General features: G+C 44.5%; 1 protein-coding gene across 8 annotated transcripts in view; it reads right to left on the bottom strand.

The window, feature by feature from the left end:
* Positions 1 to 19,417, bottom strand: part of Traf2 (TNF receptor associated factor 2) — a 29,172-nt gene that overhangs the window by 4,930 nt on the left and 4,825 nt on the right. For 6 of the 8 annotated variants that reach the window (XM_021651094.2, XM_060389592.1, XM_021651095.2 and 3 more), the window contains 8 exons: positions 17,489 to 17,707; positions 15,835 to 15,913; positions 15,494 to 15,592; positions 7,910 to 8,071; positions 6,147 to 6,221; positions 3,867 to 3,941; positions 1,212 to 1,493; positions 684 to 861 (listed from right to left, as the gene is read on the bottom strand). In XM_021651094.2, the coding sequence (XP_021506769.1) occupies positions 684 to 861; positions 1,212 to 1,493; positions 3,867 to 3,941; positions 6,147 to 6,221; positions 7,910 to 8,071; positions 15,494 to 15,592; positions 15,835 to 15,913; positions 17,489 to 17,676 (1,138 nt within the window). In that variant the 5' untranslated portion in view covers positions 17,677 to 17,707. The remainder of the gene's footprint in view (positions 1 to 683; positions 862 to 1,211; positions 1,494 to 3,866; positions 3,942 to 6,146; positions 6,222 to 7,909; positions 8,072 to 15,493; positions 15,593 to 15,834; positions 15,914 to 17,488; positions 17,708 to 19,417) is intronic. The other 2 variants (XM_060389590.1, XM_060389593.1) reach the window with 2 other exon arrangements.

Here is a 19,417-nt window from a genome sequence, read left to right as displayed (position 1 = left end):
AGTAGTGGCGGATTTGTACAGTAAGCCCCAAGATAAAATCTGTACAGGCCACATTCTCACAGATAACAACTAAGTTATGAAGTAAGCTACTAAGCAGGAAGAAGAGACTAACATAGGATAAAGATAAAAGCCTGGGCCAGCACATTGTCTGGGGGCACCTCTAGGGATATAACAGAGGTGCTCTGAAGTAGACAGAAAGGTGGCCACAGTGGCATAGTGAGAAGTGCAAAGTAGGTAGCACGAGGGAAACAAACTGTACCCTACACTAATACACCCACCCCTTTAGCTCCGAGCGGCACCTTTCAGAGGAGCTCACGAGGCCCCTCATGAGACCCTGTAGGTAGAGATGAGAAGAGAGTAAGGAATATCCTTACAGGCCCCTGCTTGCAAAGCTCAACCTAGTTGGGTGGTAGTTGATCAGGCCTGAAGCCATTGCCCTGCCTGCAAAGGTCTATTTCCCATTATCCACTCTGAAGCAACGATGCTCATATGTAGGTGACAGGGGCACCATCTGTACATCTAACCCAGCACCCAATAGCCCCTCATGCCTATAAACTCCCAACTGAGTAGGGCATGTTGCCTAGTGTGCTTCTCACAAAGATGCAGACACTCCTGGTGCCTGCCCCAGCCAGTGAGCCATTCCCTAAGGTGTCTGAAGCAGATGGGAAGACCACAAACGGCACCTGGGGAGAAGATAGCTGGTATACGGCCAGCTACGGCTTCCTGGCGCTTCCTGGCGAAGTCTGAGATCTTCCAGATGAAGACCCCATCGTAGGTGGATGCCTCCAACTCTGAGACCTTCTGTTCCAGGTCAGCCATGGCCAGGTCCTTGAGGCCAATGCTCCTCTCCAGCTGCTGCACCTGCAGAAACCACTTAACTCTGACAGCCATATGTTGTGGGCCCTGAGCCCCCACCTCCCACACTGTTAGCCTTTTCTGTCTGCAGAAGCTAGTCCTAAATGTTCCAAGTCCACATGGAAGAATCTGGGCCTACATGTGCCCAGGAGCTTCACAGCCCTAGCATATTGCATGACTGATGCTCTACACTTCTAGGCCAAAAAGATTTTAGTTGCTACCCCATCAAACCCTTTGCCCGAGTCTCTCAGAGCATGAGAATCAGAAATGGGCCAAAGCCCAAGCCATTTTGTGTAGAAGGGGTTCAAGACTGTCCAGGCTACCCAGGTCCAGGACTGTCCCAGCTAGGTACAAACCTTGTTACTCAGGGCCTCAATCTTGTCCTGGTCGAGCCGGTGCTGCCGGCTACAAGCCTCTGCAGTCACTGCTACCCTCTCTACCTCCCTGTTCAGGACGCAGACAATGTTCTCAAAGGTGGCTATCTTCTGCTCCAAAGACTGGCACCGCTGCAGCAGCTCTGGCCCCACTTGGTTCTGGGTTCCCTGTAAGGCTTGGGACTCCAGGAATGAACTCAGCAGCAGGGCCAGGTGTTCCCGGAGCCGCTGTACCTCATGAGCCTGCAGATTCTCAGCTTCCACCTGTGGTACAAGACAGGTAGCTCTTGGCATGGCGTTTGTACAGACCCAGCCTGGACAGTGCAGCACCATGGGTTGTTATCTCCAGATGTGAGCTCCCAGCTACTGCTCTAGCACCATGCCTGCCTGCTGCCCATCTTGATGGTCACAGACACTAACCTTCTGAAACTATTAAGTCCCAGATAATCTTTCTTGCATAAGTTGCCTTGGTCATGGTGTCTTTACACAACAACAAAAAAGTAGGTAACACACAACTAACTTGGGTTTTTGTTTTGAGACAGAGTTTCTCTGTGTAGCCCAGACTCCTAGAACTCGCTTGGTAGATCAGGCTGGCCCCAATCTCAGAAATCAGCCTGCCTCTGCTTCCTGAGTTCTGGGATGACAGGTGTGCCCCACCACCTGTGCATTTTCAAATCTATGTAAAAAAAATCTTTTTTAAATTGTGGCAGGCTTTTAAAAAGGATTTGTTTATTTAGTTTATGTATATGAGTGCTCTGTATTTCATGCAAACCAGAAGGAGGAATCAGATTCCATTATAGATAGCTGTGAGCCACCATGTGGTTGCTGGGAATTGAACTCAAGACCTCAGTCAGTGGTCTTAAACCACTGAGCCATCTCTCCAGATCCATTTTGTAAAAAAAATTTAATATGCTAAATATATCCCAAAATTACAATAACACCATTACACTGTATGCTAATTAAAAAAATAAAATGGTACAATGGCAAATGCTTTTAATCCCAGCATTCAGAAGGCAGAAACAGATGGATTTGTATGAGTCAAGGCCAGCCTGGGCTACATACTAAGTTTAAGACCAGCTAAAGAAAACATCAAAAATTAAAAACCAAACCCAACCTAAAACAAAACTAGGGCTGAAAAAATAGTTTAGCATGTAAATGTGCTATCTCCAAGCCTGGGTCCCATATGTTGGAAGGACAGAACCAACTCTGAAAGCTGTCTTCTGGCTTCACATGAATACCATGGCTTACATACACAAACACAAAATAAATGTAATAAAAAATTTAAAATAACAAAATAAACTAATTCTATAAATTAGTTTATTGTAAATGTAAGTTAAAAAAACAAAACAAAACAAAAAACTTCAAGACATCTGTGTTCCCAGATGGAGGCACAGCCATCTGGACAACAGGAGGCGTAAGCAGACGTATCTGCACCTCAGCTGCAATTAAGATGAACACACACAAAAAAGACTTGCTATCTGCTCAGTGGCTTCCCCAGCAGGGGTCAGCAAGGTCACTACAGACAATGTCAGAGATTAACTGGAGCTCCTCATGAATGCCCAGTTCTTAGGACCCAGGTGGCAGCAGCTCAGTTTCCTGGTAGCTTCTAAACTAGAAGACCGTTTTGAAATATCCCCACCACTCAACCAAAGAGAACAGAGGTGCCCTGACCCCAGATACGATATCCTCAGTTTACCTCCTCCTCTTACCCTTAATGCACAGACCCTACAGGTTCTCTGTGGACCACCACATGTCCATGTGTCATGAAGGCACACGATGTCAAAGGGCTCCCATTGTAAAAAGAGGGACAATAAAAAAAGAAATAGCCTGTGACAGGATGAAGATGAAGAGGTGAGGCAGGTCTGCATGAGTGGAGAAGGGGTACACACTGACAGGGGCCTCTGAAGGCCTGAGGGAGTTTCCAGAAATATAGCAAAGCAAAGGATTAGGGTGGGAAAAAGCATTCTCAAGGACAGCCAGGTCAGGGACCAGGGCAGAGGGCACAGGTCTTGGGAGAGATGGACCATGGCAACTTGGAATCAAAACTTGGGGACACCAAAAGATGGCCAAGTCAAGTGTATTTTATTTTCTACACTAAGAGATCAGAGCTGAAGAGTGGGCAGGAGGTGCCCAGACAGTAAAGTAACCCTGTGCCCAGAAAGGAGGTAATGAGACAACAAGAGAGAAGCTGGAGGGACAGGATCCATCTGCCAACAGCCAAGGATTTGTTAGCATGAACTTGAAATATAGACAAGAAGAGGACTGGGTAGACCACTGGGCACTGGGACTTCAGCTATACAATGGAATAATCAGTATGCTTTTCTTTCCTGAGAGAGATGGGAAGAGGATGGAGCAAGGAGACAGAAGATCAAGGTGCGGTTCTAAGGTCTCTACTTGAGATATCAGAAGCATATATATTTGGGTGTTCTCAGAGATAGGCAGTAATCAAAGCCACCTAGGAGATCTCAAGAGGGTACGCCAAAGCACCTGAGGGCAGGAAGAAGGGGTACTGAGAGATAGCCAATGGAGATAACAGAGGTTGAAGAACCTAGGGGAAGCCAAAGCTGGAGACTATTTTGCATAAGGGAAAGACCCATCCAGGTTCCCAGGTTCCCTAAGAGCAGACCCTTGGCTTACCATCTCAAAACAGCCGATGGTGTGGAATCTACAAAGATCCCGGCACTTGCTGCATGCTCTAACATGGTCCTGAAACTGAAGAGTGGGAAAGATGAAGTTACCAGGGTCATGGTCATTGCCATCGGTAGAAAAACACGCATGCAGGCGTGCAGGCACACACAGGCACGCGCGTGCACACATACACATGAACACACGCACGCATGCACGCACCAACACCTGCCCCATTTTCTTAATGTACTTACCAAGTCAGCATTTACAAAAGAAACCACTAGTTGCAGCCCACTGACCTTCTATTGCCAGGCAAGGTAAACTTAGATAAGCCACTTCCACTGTCAATCACTGTGGGAAGTGGACATTTTATTGTCCATATTGCTGCTATGCAATAGTTTATGCCACACAGACAGCAACCCTGTTGTTACTTCTGTCAGTCTTGAGGGTATGTAATATTGAAACTCCTGGGCCTTTGGCAGAATATTCAGATTCACAAGAACAGCCTGTGAGAACAGGCCACCCCTTATGTTATGCAGGAACAGAATAGCATATGAAGACCACAGATGAATACATGAAATCTAAGCATACATTCCTGAGACCCAGGGGTGAGGTTAAGGAGTTTTTCTTTCTTCTACCCACCATTCCAGGCAGCAAGTGCGTTCAGGCTTGCCCTGTGAAACTCAACTTAAAAATAATAAGAGTTTGGGGACTTAGAAGTTGAGAGCACAGGCTTCTTTTCGAGAGGACCCACATGACAGCTCACAGCACCTATAACTCCTGTCCCAGGGTACCTGACATCCTCACACAGACACACATGCAGGCAAAAGACCAATCTATATTTTAATATAAATAGAATATTTAGGAAAAAAATAAAGTGTGAACTGAAGTTACCCCCCAAAAGTTGATTCAGCAACAAAACCTTTATGATTAAGAGTCAAAATGTTAGACAGGCAGTGGTGACACACTCCTTTAATCCCAGCACTCAGGAGGCAGAGGCAAGAGGATCTCTGAGGCTAGCCTGGTTTACAGAGTGAGTTACAGGACGATAAGGGCTGTTACACAGAAAAACCTTTTGGATATATTAACTTAGCAGACCACTGGCCTCTACCACCCCCAAAGCAATGAATGTTGGCAGATAATATCTGAGGCCTATAGTGGAGACTTCTCTTCTTGACTATAATCTACCTAAAATTGGTACTTCCAATTTTAATGTCCTGATTTGAATTTGTTGTTGTTCTTTAACTATAAGAACTTTATAAAACCATTTCCATGTTAAAACTTATCTGTGGGCTAGAGAGATGATGGTTCAGTGGTTATGAGCACTTCTCTTCTAGAGAACCCAGGTTCAATTTCCAGCACCCACAATGTACCAGGGGATCCAACACTCCCTTCTGACCCTCACGTGCACTGTACGTATGTAGTACCAGATATGTATGCAGGCAAAACATCCACATACATAAAACACAATAAAATAATTAAAAACAAACAAAAAAACTCCTCATTATTGGGGTAACAGAATCTATGTCCTTGTGCCATGGTCATTCATACTAAGCTCAAAAATAAAATATGCAACGAGGTGTATTTCTGTCAATAAGAGGGAAGCCCAGCTCAGAATTCAAAGCCCTGAATTCCAACTCATACGCTATACCCCTCCCCCAAAAGGAACTTGCCCAACAATAACAGCATAAACCATGTGGGTACATGCTCATACTCCTATCACTCTGGAGTTGGAGGAAGGAGGAACAGGAGTTCAAAGTTATCCTTGGCTATACATGTAGCCAGTCTGGGCTACATGAAACCCTGGGACACAATTGGGGTCGGGGATGGAGGAAATGCCAGACATGGTGAAACATGTTATAAAGGCAAATCTCCATGACTTTAATTAAGGCCAGCATGGTCTACACAGCAAGTTCTATGCACTCAGGGCTATTAGTGAGACCCTGCCTCAAAACAAATGAAAAACCACAAAATCCAAATGAGTATTTAGGCATGGTGGCACATGCCTTTAATTCCATCATTTGGAAGTCAGAGGCAGGTGGATCCCTGTGAGTTTGAGGTAAGCCTGGTCTACAAAGCAAGTCCAGGACAGCCAGCGCTACACAGAAAAACCCTGTTTCAAAAAACAAACACTCCTGCCACCACACCCAAGAAAATGTCCATCCTGGTAATAGCACATAAACTTTACTTTGCTGCTTCTGGGCCCCAGGTCAAAGCACCTCAATAGACCTTCACCAGTGACCAGAAGGCCTAGCACCCATGGTCTTCAGAAGACGAAAGGAAGTGTTTTACCTTCTCCCGAGAGATCTTCTTCTTGCCACAGCCATCACAGGTTAAGGGGAACTTAGGGCAGACCTCATAGTGTACCTTTAAAGAGACAGAGTAGATGGGGATGACACCACCAGGACAGGGCAGTGAAGGAGGAGAGGACACATGAGGTGCTCAAGACAGCAGCCAGCACCCAGGAGAATATTCATGTATTCTTGGCTCCGACTCTCTGAAAGTTGTGTTTAACCCTGAGTGAGATCTTGCAGGCAACCTCATACATTCAAACTTTAGGACTTTCTTCTTTCTCTGCAGCCTCCAGAGAACATGAGAAAGATAAAGGGAGCATTACTATTTTGTAACACCTGACTAGAGCAAAGGGTCCATGTACAGATCAAAATGGCTGTGCAGGACTTTCCTTGAAGAGAGATCCTGACATGGTACTACAGAGTGCCTAACATCTAGACCATTTTGTTTGGCCTGATCAAAAACAGAAGAACACAGCGCCAATACTCGGATGTAGAGAGAAATTCAAGTAAGCAGCTGAGAAAGGTCTAGGAGACATGTTGATGACTCTGGCTCCAACAAATCTGTGTGAAGGTTACCTTCTCACAGTAGGAATGTGGTCACACCAGAGAATGACACTGTCAAATTCTAGATATGCTCTGGCTTGGAAGCATCCCCCAAAGATCTCCAAGTTGAAGGCTTAGGCCCCAGTACGCTACTATAGGTGTGCATATGATACAATCCAAGAGGTGGGATCTAATGAAAACCCCTTAAGCCACTGAGAACATGCTCTCAAAGGAGACAGAGAGCTCAGCCCCTTCCTCTCTTTCACTTCCCTCTCATATACTCCAAAAGCAAGATAAAGATAAGCCTTTTCTCATTGTAAAGTCATTATCTCAGGACTTTGCTAAAGTGATGGCAAATTGCGACTGATAAGGCACCCTGAACGGCTATAGATAATATGACATACAGTCAGACTTGCTCATTAACAGTCTGCAGAAGCGACACACAGCTGTTAACTTACAATGCTGCCTTCCCTACCTGCTGTGTTTCAACCTTTCTAAAATAAGACACATTTGTCTCATTTGGGGGGAGGTGAGTGAGGACATGACAGAGTCCTACCATATAGTCCAGGTTGGCCTCAACCTCCTGAGTGTTGTGATCACAGGCACAAAATAACCACACTCAGCTATAAAACACATGAAATTGTTTTTTTAGCTCTGCACAGTGGCACAAACCATTAATCCTAGCACTTGAGAAGCAGAGCCAATAGGATCTCCGTAAGTTTGAGGCCAGCTTGGTCTACATAACAAGTTCTAGTCCAGCAAAGGCTACAGATAAGATCTTGACTCAAAATATACATATATTTCTAGATTTATCTGAGTGTTTTGCCTGGTAAACCATGTGCTTTCCTTGTCAGAAAAAGGCATTGGATCTCCTGGAACTGGAACTATGGATACTTATTAGCTATCATGTGGGTGCTGTGAATTAAACCCAGGTCCTCTCCAAGAGCAACAAATACTCTTAACTGATAACCATTTCTCTTTCTCATTTTCCCTTTCAAAATTCTTTTGATTTTTTTTTTTAATTGTATGAATCACTTTTTAAAGTACCTCAGTACTAAGTACATACTGAAACCCAGTTCCACCAAGAACCTTCTAACCTCCATGGCACTATGGAGATAAGTATGAAAGAGTTTCAGCAAACTCCAACCATGGCAGCAAACTCTAGATGAATGGCCATGTTGTAGACAATGCCACCCAGGCTGTACCCTCTCAGCGCACCTCCAGGTCTGCATGGCTATAGGGTGCCCTGCAGTGCTGGCAGCTCAGGCTCCTTTTGGGGCATTCCTGCTCAGTGTGATGTTCCTTCTCGCTGAGGCGGACCAGGCCTTTACATGCAGGACACTCGGTCAGTAGGAATGGGCACAGTCCTTCGTGGCAGCTCTGGCAACAAAAGAAGTATATGAAGATAGAATGTAGACTGTGCAGGCAGCCACAGCACATGCAAGTGGCTTGGTGTTCCATGCTACCCAGCCCACTCATCGTGGAGCTTACCCTCCTCAATACCACTCTATAGGCACAGGTCAGTGTATGCTCTTCCCATTTTCAGAAATCAGGGATGCTGACTCAACTAGACTGAGCTGCTCCATTGCAGCTGGTCTCTGGGTAGGTGGTATCCCCAAAACATTCACCTTGTTAACTGTACACTGAATGCCCCTACCCTCCTGTCCCTGTGTCGGCTCCTGTGGTGGTTTCAATAGGTATGGCTTCCACAGATTCCTGTATTTGGCCAATAGGAAGTGGCACTATTAGGAGATGAGGCCTTGTTGGATGAAGTGTGTCATTTTAGAGGCAGGCTTTTAAGTCTCCTATGCCCAAGTTATGCCCAGTGTAAAAGACAGTCTCCTTCTGATGCCTGTGGATCAAGATATAGAACCAGCTCCTCCAGCACCATGTCTGTCTGCACGCTGCCATACTTCCTGCCATGAGGATAATGGATTAAGTTTCTGAACTATAAGCCAGCCCCAGTTAAATATTTTTCTTTATAAGAGTTTCCACGGTCACGGTATCTCTTCCCAGCAATGAAACCCAAACTAAGACAGCTCCCAACTAAGTAAAAGTACCCAGTTGCTGTCCTTTATAAGAGTTGCCTTGGTCATGGTGTCTCTTTGCAGCAATAGGACACTGACTAAGACACAAGGTCACCAAAGGAACATGGCATTAGAGATTTTTTGGCTAAACAATTTTTTTTTTTGTTTCCCCCCTGTACTTTTAGGGGAGAGGGAGAGACAGGGTTTCTCTGTGTAGCCCTGGCTGTTCTGGAACTCTCTCTCTATAGAGACCAGGTGTGCCTTGAACTCAGAAATCCACCTGCATCTGCCTCCTGAGTGCTGGGATTAAGATGTGAGCCAACCATACCTGGAGACCCTACGCTAAGCACACATCAGTACAGGAAGTACTATACAGTGCTATGCAGCCTCCACCTCCATCCATATAACTATTGCCTTCCCAAATGCTAACTCAGTCTCCACCAATAGACTCCTCAGCCCCTGGAAACCTTCACCCTACTGTCCCTTGCTATGGACACATGTGTATGTGCAACAGCACAGGACTTGTCCCCTGTGCCTGGCTGATCTCACTGAGCTCACAGAGAGGCTCAGAAGCAGAAGAGACAGGGCAAGATGTAGAGGAAGAAAACTGCCAGGAGAAGGTTAATAGGCAAGAGGTAAGCTCCTGAGAGACAGAAAGGACCCAACAGCAGGGCCTTGAAGATCAAGGCTGCCAGAGTTGTTCCTACAACTCTGGAGAAAGGTTGTTCTGAGAGGACAGAAGTGAGGGACCCTCATTCTATCCTAGGAAGGAGGTGGGATTCTAGACAAGAAAGAGCATGGTGTGTAGTAACAGTACATTCAGTCTGAGTGCTTGGCAAACCCAAGCTAGGGCACCCAGGGACACAGACAACCACACTAACAGTCAAGTCCAAGGGGCTCTCTGGCCCAGCACAGATGTACTCTGTGTGCCACGGTCCCATAACTCCAAGTGTGCAACAATCAGTTATTTAAACAAGAGCAAAGAAGGCTCTCAAGCTACTATGCTGTAACAGTTTACGGTACAAAAAACTAAGTTAAGTTACTTCAATCTAACTAAAAGGCCTGGAGCTGGGAAATAGCTTAGTTGATAAAGTAACTACCACACAAAAATTAAGATCTGAGTTTTTTTTTTTTTTTTTTTTCAAAACACATGAGGATTTTTTATTACAAATTATTACAAGCTGCAGCTTGGGCTCACACCCCCCACCGCTGAAGCAATGAGGGGGAATTGGCTGGTTTCCTAGCAACTGTATCTCTAGTGTGTGGGGAAAGAATGCAGTAAGGCTAGTTCCTTCCCTCAGGGTATTAAGACTAAAGCCACCCAAAAGTGGCTGGACATATCTCCACGCAGCTAGCCTTGGGTCATGCTTATGCTTTAAACTTTAAAATAATAGCCACTGATTTTTAACCTTTTGGTCTCTGTCTCTAGTCTGAATTTGTCTCAGCAGATTTCCACTTGTTTGACTCTATATCAGCTATGGACTGCAAGCTGAAATGTGGACTTGCTGGAAGCTGACATGATTGTTCCCTGCCTCTTCAGGTGGATTGACTAACTAAACACTTCTGAGGACTGCCCCACTGCCAAGTCTTTGGCTGGCATTTCAGCCTTCTTCACCCCTGATGGCAACAGTCCTATTGTCAGCACTGAAACAGTTTCAGAAGATGGGACCCTTGGTCTAAAATCCCACCTACCAGGCTGAAATGCTAAGTCAAAAGGGGCTCCCTGACATTAGCTATTATCTTGGGAACCTGATTAGTAGGAACTAGTATTGCATCCCGGAAAGATGCTAGAGAGAAAAGATTCCAGAGGATGGTTTAAATCCTGGTATGTTAAAAAAAAAAAAAAAATTCTGGTATAATAGTTCTTTTTGGCTTACTACCCCTGTATCCACCCTGAAGAGACCCCAACTCATTTTGATTTTTATCCTTTGGGCCTTGTATTTTAAATCGATTGACGGCTTTCATGAAGGAATGTTTGGGAGCAATACAGTAATGGTACTCAGATTCCATTATGGAAAGGTAAATCTGTAGGATACCAAGGGTCATATCTGGAAGACCCAAGATTGGGTCTTCAAATGATCATAGGAAGGGGGAATGAGAGACCAAAAGATCTGAGTTTTGACCTCCAAACCCTATGTTTAAAAAAAGCCACATAGAGCAGTGTAGTCCTGTAAAACAAAGATAGGAGGAATCCCTGAAGTAAGATGGCCAGCAGCCTAGACTAACTGGTGAGCTCCAGGCCAATAAGAAATCCTCTCTCAATAAAGTAGATGTCTCCTGAGGAACAACACCCAAGAATAACCTCTGACCTCCAAATGCACACTCACACATGAGCAGCCACATGGACACACATACACACATGCACGCACTCTCTTGAGCAAGCATGCACAGATATACGGACACAAATGAAATACTCAAGGCTGTGCATATGATAGTAGAAAACCTAGGATGAACAAAGCCCTGGGTTAAATCCCCTATACTGAAAAAATTAAAATAAAACAAGTAACAAAGCAGCTTGGATTTGATTTGGAGTAATCCATAAAGGCAAACATAGACAAAGAAACAGTGAAAGAAGCCTGGTATATGCCCAGGAGCCCTGGCACTGACCTGGCACTGACAAAGTTGCTGTTTTTCTTTCTTTTTTTCTTTCTTTCTTTCTTTCTTTCTTTCTTTCTTTCTTTCTTTTTTTCTTTCTTTTCTTTCTTTTTCTTTCAAGATTTATTTATTAATTATGTATACAATGTTCTATCTACATGAACATCTGCACCAGATCTCATGGATGGTTGTGAGCCAGCATGTGGTTGCTAGGGATTGAACTCAGGACCTCTAGAAGAACATCTGAGGCATCTCTCCAGCCCCTCTTGCTGGTTTTTGAGACAACATCTTATCCAACCCATTCTATGAAGCCCTGATTCTGACAAATTTCAATAACATTTTTTTTTTCCTCCTGGGCTGGGTAGAGTATGTACTTTGTATACTCATGGCCTGGGTTCAAGACCTTGCATTAGTGCTTTAAATTCCCAGCTGAGCTTAGGACCTGAAATGACCTGAGCTGAGCTTACTGATTGGTCTAGGCTGGTGAGCCACCAAACCCCAGTGGGCCTCTAGCCTCTGCTTCTCCAACACTGAGATAACAGGAGCATGCTGCCATGCCTGACTTTTTTAGATGAGTCCTGGGAAGAGCAGGGGGTCAAATGCTGGTCCAGAGCCCAAATGGTTACAAAAGATACACTCCTACCAACACACTCAGACTCCCCAAAAGCTCTAGCAGACACAATCCAAATATATCAACATTTAACAGCTGGGCGGTGGTGTACCCCTGTAATTCCAACACTCAGGAGGCAGAGACAGGCAGATCCGTATGTGTTCAAGGCCAGCCTGGTCTACAAAGTGAGTCCAAGACAGCGAAGGCTACACAGAGAAACCCTGTCTTGAAAAACTAAAACAAACAAATAAAAATTAAAAATCAACACTTATTCAACGAGAATTCAAATTTAACATCTTAAGCAAATATAGTTGCCATAACAGATTTTTTCTTTTTCTTTTTTTTTTTTTAATTTTTGAGTGGGTGTTTGGAGGGTTTAGACAGGGTCTCACCATATAATTTTGGCTGGTCTAGAACTCACTGTGTAGAGATGAGCCTGTCTTTGCCTCCCAAGTGTTAGGATGACACTATACCTGGCTAAGATTTACTTATTCTTGTTTCATTTTTTAATGTATGGATGTTTTGCCTACATTTGATTGGGTACCATGTGTGCAGAGTGCCCAAGGAGGCCAGAAAGGGGCACTGGGTCCTTTGGAAGTGGAGCTGCAGATGGTTGTGACCTGCCACATGGCTGCTGGGAATTGAACTTGGATCCCTTGCAAGAACAGTCAGTGCTCTTAATCACAGAGGCAACTATCTAGCACAAAACCTGAATTTCTTAAGAACACATAATGTAAACTAAACCAAACCAAACCAAACCAAACCAAACCAAACCAAACCAACCAACCAACCAAACAAACAAAAAAACCCACATAATGTGAAGAGAGGACACGTGGTTAGAGGCTCGTGTTGTTCTTGCAAAGGACTCAGGTTCAATCCCCAGTGCCCACGAAATGGCTCATGGCCAACCTTAACTCCAGTTTTAGGGGATCTAGTTCCCTCTCTGGATCCTCTTTGGTCACCAGGCACACATGTGGTTCACTTACACACATGCAGACAAAACTCCCACATACATAAAATATAACTAAAAAAAATGATTACACGATAAGGCCATGCACACTTACATAGCTGCCTCCCTAGTGTCAGGCACACCCCAGTCTTTGTATCCCTGGCTGGCCTAGAACTCACTATGTAGAGACCAGGCTGGCTCTGAACTCACAGAGCTCTGCCAGCCTTTGGATAAAGGCGTGCAGCACTATGTATTGCCTTTAAGACAGTAGAATTTAAAAAAAAAAAAAAAAAAAAAAAAAAAAAAGACAATAGAATTTAATAGGGCTTTCAATCCATCTTTAGAACCAAAGACTTTTTCATAAAGGAAAAACAAAGCTGAAGACTAAGCAATATTTTTCTCCACCTTTTCAAACATTTTAAATAATTCAAACCACTAAAAAAATGTTTTAGTCACAGTCTTAGTTTTTAGTGAAAGCCAAGAAAATAAACAGATGTATGACAGGCAGGAAACCGGGTTATCTGCACAGGTGGTAATGACTACATACAGAGGATGTAATTTCTGTCCAGGCCTGTGACATTTGCTATCAGTGAGAAGGTCTTATCAATAAAATCAGCTAAGGCAGAGCTGTGCCTGTCCTCCCACGTGACCAAGCCCATCTCATCTCAGGGACTTTCCAGAGCTTTTAAAGGGCACAGCCAGGGACTTTCCACCCTGCATGCCTATAAAGCCACATGGCATCAAGCCCATGGCCTGGCTGCTGTCCCTGACTATCAGTTAGAGGCCACACAGTCACTGACCTCCAGTTCCACAGGCCCAGAGGCAAGAGAACTCTTACAGGAATCCAGAGCCTAACACGGCTGAAAACTATTATTCCACCTGTCCCAGGGGTCTCTCAAACACCTTTGGGGGCAATAGGTTATACAAGGGCCACATTCCCCACACCCACATTTTTCTGCATCCAATACCCTGAGCCTGTCACTTCCCTAAGGGGCCATCTCTTTCAGACAGAACTAGGCATTTCACTTTAAGAATTTACTGTGGACTATGGTTCCTGATCAGGCCCTGACAGTATGCTAGAAAGAGACTATGGCTTCTGTGTTCCCACTGCTCGCCTGGCAAATGAAACCCAAAGCCCAAGATCACAAAGTGTAACAGTCAACAGGACATGGGACATGTAGCCAGACACATGTGGGAAGGGGCAGGAGAGACAAGACCTCATTAAGCAGCCTAGGCCGCCCTTGAACTCGTGGTCCTCAGCCTTCCTGTCTCAGCCTTCCAAGAACTTTTTTGACAGTTGTTGAATGAGGTAACAAAGAGGAATTAGAAACTTGGTGGCCTGGAGTGGCCTCGCCTAACTATGTGGCCTCCGTGAAGCAGGTTTAACTGAAGATGCCTAAAGGTGACACAAGACTCATACTAATGAGCCTACTACATTGGCACCATTCATATACCACCTCTTCTACTAGCCTTTAAGATGCTTTTCTGTGACTACATAACATGAACTCACTACTTATTTATTTCCTGAGTTAACACAATTCACAACAAGAAAACTCTTGTAAGCTAGGCACAGTAGTGCATGCCTTTAATCCTAGTACTCAGGAGGCAGAGGCAGGCAGATCTCTGTTAGTTCTAGGACAACAGGGCTAACAGAAAAACCTTGTCTCATAATAAATAAATAAATAACAACAAACCCTTGTGGATAGGATATACAACACAGAATCCCACTGAGCTTAGAAGCTGCAGTTTCCAGCAAAGAATTGAAGCTCTGCAGCCTAAGCAAATGTGGTATTACCAAGGCCAACATGGTGCTAACTTCTTACACAAGGTACCTCCAATTCGACTACACCTCTGGGGGCAGAGTAGGAAACTGAGACATAGAAAGAAATGATAGACTCTATGGTACAGGCTTATCTGCACTATTTAGGTTCAGAAAGGGTACTCTTTTAAGAGAGAGACAGAGAGAGAGAGAGAGAGAACAGAACAAAATTTTCTAGGTAGGCCAGGTTAACCCTGAACTTATGATTCACCTGCATCAGCTTCCCAAACGCTGGAACTGCAGGAATACTCAGATAATGGAACACTTTTTCTTTCCTTTTTTGTTTTGTTTTTTTCTTTGCTTTTTTTTTTTTTTTTGAGACAGGGTTTTTCTGTGTAGTCCTGGCTGGCCTGGAACTCACTCTGTTGACCAGGATGACTTTGAATGTAGCGATCCATCTGCCTCTGTCTCCTGACTGATAGGATTAAAGGTATGTGCCACCACTGTCTGGTAATAAGGAACACTTTCTAAGGAGCAACTTTTTCATATACATTAACCAGGCCAGTCCTGACAAGAATAGAACACAGCTTCTATGAGAACTGTTTTGTAGGGGTTGGAGAAATGACTCAAGGGCACTGACTGCTCTTCCAGAGGACCCAACTCAATTCCCAGCACCCATATGACAGTTCACAATTGTCTGTAACTCCAATTCCAGGGGTCCAACACCCTCACACAGACACACATGCAAGCAAAACACACATATAAAATAAACATAAATCACTTTCAAAAATGCTTTGTGCAACTCTCCAAAGCCCATTGCTGGAGAGACAGCCACCAGGCCACAACAGAACTATCTCTCTACCTCGTATTCTTTCAAGGTTCCCTTCCAGGTGCATCCATCATTCGGACAGACAGCTGGCAGGCTCTCCACCTCCCTGCGAGCAGCATTATCTGGAAAGGCCTGCAACGGGAACATACTTGGGTTATACCTTCTCCTATGGCATCATCTGGGTTATACCTTACTGCCTATGAAGCAACATCCAGATCGAAGACCCAACCTTAGTCAGCACATGCTTTCCAGCCTCTCTAGCCCAAAACAGTTCAGAATAACCACCTCCAGCTCCCAAATCCTCAATCTGTTACCAATGTTACTAAACATTTTGTGTTCCTTTTAACATGCTTAGCTCAATACCACGCACTTACCGAACTACTTTCTAAGATAGAAATGCCTTCTTCATACAAGCCTTCATGGACACAGGCAGCACAATTCTGAGGCCCAGAGCTAGTAGGAAAAGAAGAAACAGAAAATGCCACAGAGAATAACTGAGCACTGTCTGCTCAGCCCACAATATAGCCCCATGCCACTCATTCTTAACTTTTCTTATCGTTGATTAAACAAGTATGTCAACTACAATATTTTAAAATTTCACAAATTAGAAGATTCAATGTGGAAAACGATAACAGGGCCTAAACTTGCAAGGCCAACTTATTTTTCCCTTTTTTTTCCCCTTTGAATTTATGATGTCAGGGACTGAACTAGGGTTTCATGAACAAAGTAAGTCCTTTGTCACTGAGCCCCATCCTCTCACCTGTGAACAATGCATTGGCTCTCTGAAAAACCTGACAGTCCAAACACATGGCAGGGAAATGTGGGTGTGTTTATCTTCTCCATATGCGCTGCTGCTGCCCTTTTACACATTGCAGTGATAGATGTCAGCCACCCATCCGCAGACATTCAATCTATCCACCCAGAGCAGCCTAAGGGAACTAGGATCCTCACACTAAACTCCTAACGCCTGTGAAACCAACAATGACATATGTTTAATCTCACATGTCCAAGAATAGTATTTCAATATATAATATAATATTATAATATGTGTGTGTGAATATAGGTACATATATGTGTGTTTGTGGAAACCAGAGGTCAAACAGCAGGTATTCCTTCTCAGGTGCCATCCACCTTTTTTGGATAGAACTCTCCCCAGGACCTAGAACTAAGATTTAGATTAGGCTAAACAGTGAACCCCAAGAATACACTTATCTGTCTTAAGGCATATGATGTGATCACAAGTACACTTACTATGCCAGGTTTTTACATAGGTGGAGAAGGATCAAATAAGTCATGATTTCACAGCAAATACTTTTCCATGTATCAATCCAGCCCTACTGTTATATTTTTGTTTTTTAATTGCATTTAAAAATGTTATTGTGTGTGGAAACATGTACCAAGGTGTGCAGGTAGAGGTCATACAATTTGTGGGTGTCAGCTCTTTCTGAGCACTATGTGTGAATCTTAGGGCTCAAACTCAGGTCATCAACCTTGGCAGCAAGTGCCCTTACACACTGAGCCATCTCTCTGACTTCTGTTATTTTTTGAGACATATATCTGGTTTTGAACTTGCTACATAGCCAAGGAAGACCCTGACCTTCTGATATTCTCATCTCTACCTCCCAAGAGTTGGGAACAAGAATAAAAAAAAAAAGAAATAAAAATTACACACACACACACACATATATATATATATGTAATCATACCTTGCTATGACCAATTCTCCTTTTTTTTTTTTTTTTGTTGAGACAAAGTCTATGTAGCCCTAGGACTTCACTTATAGATCAGGACAGCCTCGGATTCAGATATCCTCTTACTTTTGCCTCCTGAGTATTGAAATTAAAAGACTGTTCCAACTTACCTAGGTACAATCAATGTTTTTAAATGGTAAACTTTACATTCTTGATTTGGGCCAAGTCTCTAGACTTCATGGAGAATTTGTACTGGCAACCACTATACTGGACAATGCAATATAACATCAGAGCCACCCACCTGCCCCTGCCCACCTAGGAAGCATGCCATGCACACCTGAGGATGCTGGTTAGGCAGAAAGAACAGTAGCGGTGACCACACTGGGCCTGGAAGGGCCTCCGCAGGATGTTTCTGCAGGCTGAACACAGGTATTTGGCTTCTAATTTGGTCCCCAGGAGTGTCTTGGAGAAGCCAGGCTGCAACAGGTCTAGGGAGCCAGGGGGGGTCACACTGGCTGCAGCCATGTGAGTTATAATACCCACACACCACAAAGCCCTAAAGAAAAACAAAGGTATCACATCTCAATTCAGGACAATCCTCTAGAACAACAGTTCTCAACCTTCCTAATGCTGCCACCCTTTAATACAGTTCTTCATGTTGAGGTGACCCCCAACCAAAAAATTATTTTTGTTGCTACTCTGTAACTGTAATAATTTTGCTACTGTTAAGTAACTATGTTTTCAGATGGTCCTAGATGATCTCTGTGGAAAGGTTATTCTACTCCCAAAAGGGTCTTGACCCACAGGTTGAGAATCACTGCTCCAGAGGGAAAGGTGATGAAGTATACCAGGAGACAACATGGTGACGTGCCTAGGTTGCTATATTAATCCTCAAAGATAATCTTTGAAACAGGGTTTTAGAGTTTTGAGAAGCCTTGGAGATAAGCCAATCAAATCTCCTGTACAAATGTGGGAAGAGAGGTCTTGTCAATAAGGGTGGCAGAGACCTGGTAGTATCCACAACAACTATGTAATACATGAGCTTCCTACCTGCGGGCACCAATCTTGGCTGGAGCACTTCCTGCTGACACTAATAGTCAGCATCTTCCATCCTATATTCCAGTCTCCACAATAAACATGTTTTAAGATGGCGGATGGCTTCTGAAGCATACCATAGACTAGCAGGGTAGCAAATACCTACCTGCCAGTTTTAGGTCCTCGACAGCATCCTGAAGGTGGCCACACCCGGACATGAGACACAACCAGTATGGCCTTGATCACTATGCTCCCTATTTAGTATCAGTTTTCTACACACTACAGTGAGCCCACAGCCTGCAGAACTCCTCTTCATGTCAGTCTAGATCTGGCACCTGCAATCCTCACCAAGATGCTTCACTCAAAATCAACTAGAGCCTATTCCTCCTGCATCCTCTAAACATCAGCCTCCATACCAGAAGAGCCATCTCTGCCTAGTCCATCCTGTTTTCCGTTTCTATGAACTTTGGCTCTTCTTCAACCCCAGGCTCCTCCTTTATCCTTTAGCACTTCAGCTTCTACTGAGCTCCCTTTCAACTCCCAGAGTGATTACAGAGCAAGCAGGCTTTCTTCCTCTTACTCATTTTCTCAGATCACATTCTGGGAGCCCTTGCACTCAGGAGCCCAGGAAGAGTGGCCTGCTCAGCTGAGAGGCAGGGGTGAAGAGGTCTGGACTACCTGAAGTAGCAGCCTGGTACCTCTAGGTCTTCCAATGTCCTCTCATAACTGGAGTACACCATTTCCCAAGACAACCTCTTTGTTGTATTTCTACCTCCAAGGAGCCTAAAGGCTTGGGGGAGGGGAGGCGGCTAACCATACTTTCTGCCAACCAGGGTTCCTTAGAGGCTGCGAGGGGTTGTGGGACACAGTTGGTTATCACAGAAAAGCAGGCTAGTCCCACTGAGGACAAGGAGGCCTCTGGGGGTGCAGGGTGGAAGAACATGAACCTCCCAGGGTCTCAGCTGTGAAGAAGGGGTTCAGTCTGGGTAAGCTTGAGGAAGAAGTGGGTTATGTGCCCTGGAATACAGACTGTAAAGTGTCTGGTATCTGAGATGTGTTAGAGGCAAGGAGGCCATAAGCAGCAGGAGTAGCAGCATCCCTAGTTCTTTCTTCCCAGCACAACCTGAGTCCTGTTTCATTCAATAACAAATCACCTCCCAGAGCCATTCCCACATCCAAGTTCCAAAGGCAATTCCCCGCCAGCAGCACTGGCTGCCTCATGCCTGTGCAA

The sequence above is a fragment of the Meriones unguiculatus genome, chromosome 8, assembly GCF_030254825.1.
Source record: "Meriones unguiculatus strain TT.TT164.6M chromosome 8, Bangor_MerUng_6.1, whole genome shotgun sequence".
NCBI classification, from domain to species: domain Eukaryota; kingdom Metazoa; phylum Chordata; class Mammalia; order Rodentia; family Muridae; genus Meriones; species Meriones unguiculatus.
This window is presented reverse-complemented; position numbering and strand designations above follow the sequence as displayed.